Consider the following 9,678-nt stretch of genomic DNA (forward strand, 5'->3'; position numbering starts at 1 on the left):
TGGGTGTCCTTGTTGTGATGTGCAAGTGTTGTGTTGATGTGCTTCGTGTTTGTTTAGGTGTGGGGGCAACAAGTGCATGTCAAAACCCACATGTTGCTCCATTGGAAAAAAACCCTTCTCTCTCTCTATGTTATTTGTGGCAGGTTTAAAAGGCTTTGTTTCTCCCCTTTAAAAATGTTCATCTCCTTTGAAAAATCCTTTCGAATATTTGTGGGTGGCAACACTGACCTATTTGGATTTATTTTCCCTTTGATCTTATTTTAAATTAGAGCTAGTTTCAAATAAAACAATTTTTTTTCTTACCCAAAAACGTCTCATCTATTTTTTTAATAGGAGGAACGTTCTAGAAGCTTAGTTTCATTTTCAGTTTTATTCTTTTTCTTTTTTTCCTCCCTGGCTTTTATTTCAAAACCTGGTTTGTTGTATATTAAAAGTCAGCATGTGTTTAGTTTTATTAGGAAGTGAGGGAGCAGGATGGGCTCCTGGCCCATCTTCCTTCTCCTGGCGCGTCAAGCTCACCACTCCTTCTTCCTACGTCACCTCCTGTACGAACGAGGGGATCACCATTGATCTCCTGTAGCTCGATCAGACGGCCATCCCTTCCTCCTCGAAATGTATAAGGGAGATCGTTGCGCCTAGGGTTCCCTCCTAGATCCGTTTTCCCCTTCTCCTCCCTCTCCCGCCGCCGGTCTAAGCTCGTGCCCGAGCCACCCGCTGGATGGATCAGGATTTCCCTCGAGGTGCCTCCTCTGCCGTTCTGAAGATGTGCGTGCCCGAGCCTCGCGACCCCGCTGCCTCGCGCTCTAGGCGGAGGCCGGTGCAGCGACCCCGCGCCGTGTGGAGCTGCTCCAGGTCAGCTCCTCCCGATTGATCTGATGCTTGGGGCGGCAGGCAACTCCGTGCCACCAGTAGCAGCACCACGCGCCGGAGCGGCGTCCTCCTCAGTTGTGTTCTCGCCGCAGCGGCAGCACGGCCCAGTTGCAGGTGTCCCGTTCCTCTCTCTTCTCCTCCCTCTCCGTCTTTCCTTCTCCTTATTTCTCTCCCTCTTCTCTCTACTTGACCAGGAGACCGATCCATGGAGAGGCCAGTGCAGCCCCGTCCTTGGAGCTTCACCTTCGTGGTCGGAAGTTGCAGCCTCGCCTCCAACCAGGGACACCATCCATGCCATTCCCAACCAGCAAGTTCCCAGCGCCACTCTCCTTCCCGGTCTTCCTCGCCCGCCTCTGAATCCGATGGTCGCTGAACTTTGAACCCCGATGTGAGCAACCCCCGTTTCTGAACTATGTTGTTGTTTTTCTTAGATCGTTCGGGTAAGTATAGGTTGTATACGGTGGAGTTGCTCCTGTTAACAAGCGGCGTGCTAGGTGGGATGGCTAGCGCAGCCAACCCTTATGCAAGGGCTCCTAGGTTCGAATCCCAGCTGCCTCTATTTGTTTTTCCCTTTTTTCCTATTATTCTGCAAGCCAATGCCGGCCACTCTTAGTTCAGGTAGCTCTAGTCTGCAATTTGAACAAATTGGGTTCTAAGCCCCACTGGTTAGCCTTCACGTTTACAAGTAGGAGGTGTTGGGTTCAAGTCCCAGGAACCCCATTTTTTTCTGCCATGCTTTATTTCTTTTGCACAGACATGTCCACTTGGGCCTGTTCTATCCCTCGGCCACTACACTATGATGCTTCCGGCCCATCCGTGTTTTTTTTCTCGAGTTGTGTAGATTTTAGGCATTTTTTTCCATCTCATGCATATTTCGGAAAAATCATATTTTCAAACGCCCGGAGATTCTATTCCGCGCATTGGATTCCGACGAGTTAGATATGTAACTTAGCTAGAATTTCGTGTAGATTAACAATTTCCAACTCTCATGCATGCTTAAGGCTGTTAGCATGCTGTTTGCATCGGTTTGCATGTTGATGTAATAGAAACGGTTTAGGTCGTAACTATTTGTTCGTAGCTCCATTGGAGATGTGCCATATATGTAAATGGACCAAAACGATGAGTAGAATCACGTGATCCACTTTGTTTTTCCGTTTAACAAACCTAAAATGTGATTAGAACAAATCTGGACAGAATTAAGTTTTATCACGTGGGGTCATTTCGGAGATGCTATATGTTGTTTCCGGCCTCATTTAAAATGCCTAGCTAGGTAGATTAATTGTGCTTCACCCTCGTGCCATGTTTAATAATATTTAATATTGCCGTGTATCTAATCGGGATAGAACTAAATAATTAAACGTGGAGTTTCGTCAATATGCAACTCGTTGCATATTGAACTTCACTTAATGTGTAGCGTTTGATTGTTGTGAATTGCCATGCCGTGACTTGCATGTATTCAACTGCTCATGCATCTTTTGTGTTGTGCATCGTATGGTGAATATCATGTGTTGATGCTTGTTTCCGGTTTCCCCCGTCTCGATAGAGCTCCGCAAGCGTGTCGGATGTGAGGACCCATTCGACTACGTCTGTTCGTCTGCTCCACGAAGTCATTCTTCTTCCAAGCGGGATCTCAGGCAAGATGATCATTTCCCCAGATACCATTACTATCACTGCCATGCTAGTTTTACCGTTGCTACCGTTGATGTCTCGTTGCCTACCACATGTTAAATATCAGCCTCTCAACAATGCCATGATTACCTTCAACCTGTCAACCTAGCAAACCACTGATTGGCTATGTTACTGCTTGCTTAACCCTGTGTTAGCGTTGCTAGTTGCAGGTGCAGATGCTTCCATGTGATAACATGGGTTCCTTGTTATATCACCATATTTAAATGCTATTTAATTTAATGCATCTATATACTTGGTAAAAGGTGGAAGGCTCGGGGCAACTCGAGGTTTGGCTACCGTCCACTATGCATAGACGGTGTGTCCTGAGAACGAGATACGCGGCTCCTATTGGGTTCGTCGACACACCGGGTGGCCTTGCTGGATTAGTTTTACCTTTGACGAGATATCTTGTGCATCGGGATTCCGGTGATGCTTTGGGTAATCTCAGAGTTGAGGTTTTCCACTAGGGAATCCGACGAGATCGCGAGCTTCGTGATTGAGGATTTCTATGCGGCTTGTGGTAATTTGTGATGGACTAGTTGGAGCACCCCTGCAGGGTTAAATTTTTTCGGAAAGCCGTGCCCGCGGTTATGTGGCAACGTGGAAGCTTTGTTTAACACTGGTTCTAGATAACTTGAAGTTAACTTAATTAAAACTTGCCAACTGTGTGCGTAACCGTGACTGTCTCTTTCGTGAGTTCATTCTCCGATCGAGGACACGGTGGGGTTATGTCTGACGTAGGTAGGTATTCAGGATCATTCATTTGATCATCAGTAGTTCACGTTCGCTATGCGTAGATCTTCCCCCTCTTATTTCTTGTACTCGTAAGTTTAGCCACCAAATATATGCTTAGCCGCTGCTGCCACCTCACCACTTAACCTTACCTCACCCATTAAGCTTTGTTAGTCTTGATACCTTTGGAAATGATATTGCTGAGTCCCCTGTGGCTCACAGATTACTACAACACCAGTTGCAGGTACAGATAAAGGTTACTTGACGCGAGCACGTTGATTGTTCATTTGGAGTTGCTTCTTCTTCTTCTTCATCGATCTAGGATGGGTTCCAGGCCGGCAGCCTGGGATAGCAAGGATGGACGTCGTTCTTCTTTTGTCGTTTGTTTTCATCCGTAGTCGGACCCTGCTCTTACTCTTGATGATTATGTAATGTACTGATGTGACTTTGATGTAGGATGTGGCGAGTGTAAGCCAGTTCTATTATATATCTCTTCTTTTCAGTACATGTACTTGTAACGATATCCATTCTTGCGACACGACGAGATGCGCTTGTATCCGTGACGAGGCCCTCGTGCCAAATTGAGGATAGGGTCGCATCTTGGGCATGACAGTAATCCATGCATCCATGGACATCATTACATGTGTACTTCACTTTATTTCTATGGATATCCTTGTTATTCCTTGTGGGACTAATTAAACTATGTAAGTGTTGAAATTGCTAAAAATCCCAAGGAAAGCTCCCAACTCTTAATGATCATCATCTACATTGAGCTTCCACAACTATAACAACTACATGAAGTCTTCAACGACAAAACCCAAGGTTAGCTCATCGCTCTTAAGGGGAATGTCACATATAGGGGGAGCTTTGCTCTAAGACTCGAGCTAAAGCAACTCTAATGGTGTGAACACATTAATGCTTTATGTAAAAGTGGTAACCCCACTTGTGCTCAGATGATGAGTATGACCTATGATCAAATCTTCTCATTTGGCTCCTAAGTTAATATACTCATATATAGATGACTTTGTCATAGACCATTGCTTGATAGATGTTAGAATTGGTTGTGCATGTTTTCCATATTTTATTTGCAATTTTATTCTATGAGCATATTGCTTTGCACATTTTCCCATTCAAGGACATCCATTGTTGTTTGGTTGATTTGGATATTTTTGCCGATTGGATGGATAAGAATGCCTAAGAACCTTCTCTATCTATCTCTATCTATCTATCTATCTATTTATCTATATATATATATATCTATCTCAACTTGTCTCAAATTCATTCTTGTTAATCTCAAGATTCAAAAAGTGTATTCGGACCCTCTTAGCGAGGAGCACTCATAGTCACCGAGTTGAATAGGGCCGAAATTTTAAATCCTTCTCCTTATCTTTCAGCCTGACTGTTCCATTCCATTTTGGCCCAACCAAGTCACCTAGATTAATCTATTATTGCCCTTTGACATCCCAACTAAACACACCCGGTTTCACCAAAGCGACATGCCTCTCGCAGTTACACGTTTAGGTGCCTTCGATCATTTTTACTCGGACTGGCCGATAGTGTGCGAGTATATATCACGGGGACGGTTCACCTAAAAATTTCATAAAACATGACAATACCACAACTCGCCTATGTTGTTGTCTGGATCGCCTGATCATCCACTACCGCTGGAAGGTCGTAAGAGGACACTTGTATCGGACACCTTCAATAAAACTGTGCGCGATGCAGTAACCGCAAATGGTATAGTTCTAGCTTCGTCGCAAATAAAATGAACGGTTTGTAATGGTTGATCCATCAACCACGAGTCAGAAAATAGGTGCGTGTGTCATGCGAGGAAAACATATGGTATTTACAAACTGGTTGTGATGAGAAAAAATAACACAAACAGTTAAAAAACACATGTGTGTGCGAGGTACGACATACACTTCACATCGTAGAACTGTTTGCAAAGATCCAACATAACGCATGCGGTTATGCAGACCCGAACGTGTGTGATATACATCATATATGTCACTTAGTGAATTGTTTGCGATGATCGGGAAGAACACAAATAGTTTGTCGTAACAAGGTGTGTGTGATACTCTGCAAACATGTCAACTATCAGAATTGTGTGTTATAATTTTGGACAACACATATGATTCGTTGTTCTGAATTGTGTGCTCGACATGGCACACAGTTGAAGAAACCAATTGTGCGTGATAATGTGAATGATCACTGTCAAATGTCTATTCTTAACCATTTGTGGTGAGGTCGACACGGGAAACAGAGTTCAAGTGTGAAAGGATCGGTATGGTTGACTAGAAGGGGGGGGGGTGAATAGGCAACTACCAATTTTTAGCTTGTCTTAACAAATAAAAGTTGGCAACAATAGGTTCTCTATATGAACAACTAGGTGAGCAACCTATATGATGCTAACCACAAGGATAACAAGTACAAGCAAGGAGTACACCACAACAAAACAAGTACAAAGTAAAGGTAAGAGATAACCGCAAGTGGAACTGGTGGAGACGAGGATGTGTTACCGAAGTTCCTTCCCTTTGACAACAAGTACGTCTCCGTTGGAGCGGTGTGGAGGCACAATGCTCCCCAAGAAGCCACTAGGGCCACCGTATTCTCGTCACGCCCTCACACAATGCGAGATGCCGTGATTCCACTATTGGTGCCCTTAAAGGCGTCAACCGGACCTTTACAACCAAGGTTGGGACTATCTCCACACAAAGCTTGGAGGCTCCCAACAAGACCACGAAGCTTCACCACATGGCATGTGGCTCCGAGGTGACCTCAACCGTCGAGGGTGCTCAAACACCCAAGAGTAAGAAGATCTGCAAGGGATTAGTGGGGGGAATCAAATATCTCTTGGCGGAAGTGTAGATCAAAGCCTTCTTAAGCAATCCCTAGGAAATCAACAAGTTTGATTGGCTAGGGAGAGAGATCGGGCAAGAATAAGCTTTTGGAGCAACAATGGAGCTTAGGGAGGTAAGAGATGAGCTTATCAGGGAAGAAGACACCTATATATAGTGGGGGTACAATCCAACCGTTACCCACCCACCAACTGCACTAGCCAAGCGGTACTACCGCCCTGCAACTCACCAACCACGGTAGTAAGAAAATACTATCGTGCCTACTACTATGGGGGGGGGGGGGAAGGATGCGCAAAAAGTCTGACGGAGCGGTAGTAAAAAAACTACTACTGCCCCAAGGGCGGTAGCACCGCTCATGGAGCGGTAGTAAAAAAATACTACCACCCCTAGAGCGGTACTACCGCTATGTCAGCGTTACTACCGCTGGCACCAACGATACTACCGCTGGCCCTTTTGCATATGCATGAAAGACAAGGTTGGAGCTCCACTGTAGCAAGGGAAAGGTGGTGCACTATAAATGTGTACGTGATGATTCCACCCAAACCTTTCCGACGCGGAGCCCCTCTTAATAGTACGGCTTTCCTACGACTCAAATCCACCAAAGAGAAACGTAGAAAGCAACCATCTTCAAGAGAGTCCAAGGGGCATCGAATCGTCTTGTGCCTAGACATGAATTATCTGAAATGATCAATGCACACTATTAGTGTGCACATGCATTGTCATCAATCACTAAAACCACTTAGGGAGAAATATGCCCTAACAATATCCCCCTTTTTGGTGGATTGATGACAATACATGATTTGCACAAAAATGATATACATAAAGCATATGCAAACCCAAAATCTACAAACTAGAGACATGATCCCCTGGATGTGTGCATACCAACACACATCCAAAGATAAGCACCCCCTAGATTTTATAGACGATGCAATCCTTGCAACACAATAGAATAAACATTATGCATGGAAGCAAGGCATATCATGTGAGCATGAAGATAAGGGCACAAGATAATAAGACTCACAAGCTACTAATAAACTAGATAATAATGAGATAATGAAGATAGGGAAGAGATAGCATATGTCTCACACCATATGATAAAGTATGACGTCTCATAGTCTCACTCAGAAAGCAAAGACAACTAGCAAAACAACTAAAGTTCAACAAATAAAGCAACAACGAAAACGGGGAAACTCGCAAATCGTACACTCTCTCCCCCTTTGGCATCGGGACACCAAAAAGGCAGAGAGGACACCTACGGCATAGGTGGTAGCTCGAACTGGGGAGAACTCAACCATCCGACTCCTGAACATATCCTCATCTATCTCGTCTTCGGTCTCCTCCTCAGAGTCCTTGTCAGACGCAGCCCACCGTAAATTGTTCTTTTGCATCCACTCAGCCTCAAGGGTGATCTCTCGCTCAGACCCACTAGAGATGTGCACGTCGAGCTTCCTCATAATCATCTTGTCACGCTGACGTCTCTCCTTCTGATCGACATGCATCATGTACTGCCCCTTCGCCTGCATGCAGAACAAGGTCTTCATCCTGTCTGTGAGCTTCTTGGCCCACGATGGCTCGATAGAGGAAGGCACACATGACTATGGAACTGCCTCATCCTCAGCAGCTGTTGGAAATATGCCCTAGAGGCAATGATAAATAGTTATTATTATATTTCCTGTTTAAAGATAATCGTTTATTATCCATGCTATAATTGTATTGGATGAAAACATAGATACATGTGTGGATACATAGACAAAACAATGTCCCTAGCAAGCCTCTAGTTGGCTAGCCAGTTGATCAATGCTAGTCAAGGTTTTCTGGCTATGTGCAAGTGTTGTCACTTGATGACTGGATCACATCATTAGGAGAATCATGTGACGGACTAGACCCAAACTATGAACGTAGCATATTGATCGTGTCGTTTTATTGCTATTGTTTTCTGCGTGTCAAGTATTTGTTCCTATGACCATGAGATCATACAACTCACTGGCACCGGAGGAATACCTTGTGTGCATCAAACATCGCAACGTAACTGGGTGACTATAAAGGTGCTCTACAGGTATCTCCGAAGGTGTCTGTTGAGTTAGTATGGATCAAGACTGGGATTTGTCACTCCGTGTGGCGGAGAGGTATCTTGGGGCCCACTCGGTAATACAACATCACACACAAGCCTTGCAAGCAATGTGACTAAGTGTAAGTCACGTGATCTTGTATTACATAACGAGTAAAGAGACTTGCCGGTAACGAGATTGAAATAGGTATGCGGATACCGACGATCAAATCTCGGGCAAGTAACATACCGAAGGACAAAGGGAATGAAATACGGGATTATATGAATCCTTGACACTGAGGTTCAACCGATAAGATCTTCGGAGAATATGTAGGATCCAATATGGGCATCCAGGTCCCGCTATTGGATATTGACCGAGGAGTGCCTCGGGGCATGTCTACATAGTTCTCGAACCCGCAAGGTCTGCACACTTAAGGTTTGATGATGTTTTAGTATAGTTGAGTTATATGTGTGGTTACCGAATGTTGTTCGGAGTCCTGGATGAGATCACGGATGTCAAGAGGGTTTCCGGAATGGTTTGGAAACGAAGATTGATATATAGGATGGTTTCATTTGGTTACCGGAATGTTTTCAGGCATTACGAGGATTGTACCGGGAGTGACGAATGGGTTCTAGAAGTTCACCGGGAGGGGGGCAACCCACCCGGAGGGAGCCCAATGTATTTAGGGTGGCGCACTGATACGTCTCCAACGTATCTATAATTTTTGTTGGTTCCATGCTATTATCTTGTCAAACTTTGGATGTTTTGTATGCCTTTTATATATTTTTTGGGACTAACTTATTAACTCAGTGCCAAGTGTGAGTTCCTGTTTTTTCCGTGTTTTTGACCCTTTTTAGAGGAGAATATTAAATGGAGTCCAAACGGAATGAAACCTCCTAAAAGATTTTTTCCGGAATAGAAGATACACGGGGAAGTTGAGAACCAAGGCAAAGGACCCTGGGGGAGGTCACAAGCCCCCTCGCGCGGCCTGGGGGGGGGGGGGGGCGCCTAGCAGGCTTGTGGGCCCCCTGTGGCTCCTCTGCCCTACTTCTTCCGCCTACAAATCTCCGAAAAATCGAAATCCATGGGAGAGAGCCACAAAAATACTTTTTCGCCGCAGCAAGCTTCTGTCTCTGCAAGATCCCATCCAGGGCACGTTCTGGTGCCCTGCTGGATGGGGGATTCAGACACAGAGGGCTTCTTCATCAACACCATTGCTTCTCCGATGATGTGTGAGTAGTTCACCATAGACCTTCGGGGTCCATAGCTAGTAGCTAGATGGCTTCTTCTCTCTCTTGGATCTTCAATACAAAGTTCTCCATGATCTTCTTGGAGATCTATCCGATGTAATCTTCTTTTGTGGTGTGTTTGTCGAGATCCGATGAATTGTGGATTTATGATCAGATTATCTATGAATCTTATTTGAGTTTCTTCTGATCTCTTATATGCATGATTTCATATCCTTGTAATTCTCTTCGAGTTGTGGGTTTTGTTTGGCCAAC

General features: G+C 44.8%; 1 protein-coding gene across 1 annotated transcript; it reads left to right on the forward strand.

Moving 5' to 3' along the window:
- Positions 1 to 439: 439 nt before the first annotated feature.
- On the forward strand, positions 440 to 2,629 carry LOC123450290 (the record flags this gene model as incomplete). Its single annotated transcript, XM_045127621.1, is given in 3 exon segments — positions 440 to 576; positions 764 to 1,271; positions 2,414 to 2,629. Coding segments are annotated over 3 exon segments (861 nt in total), but the record flags the coding sequence as incomplete, so codon positions are not given.
- Between the last annotated feature and the right edge of the window lie 7,049 nt (positions 2,630 to 9,678).

The sequence above is a fragment of the Hordeum vulgare genome, chromosome 4H, assembly GCF_904849725.1.
Source record: "Hordeum vulgare subsp. vulgare chromosome 4H, MorexV3_pseudomolecules_assembly, whole genome shotgun sequence".
NCBI classification, from domain to species: domain Eukaryota; kingdom Viridiplantae; phylum Streptophyta; class Magnoliopsida; order Poales; family Poaceae; genus Hordeum; species Hordeum vulgare.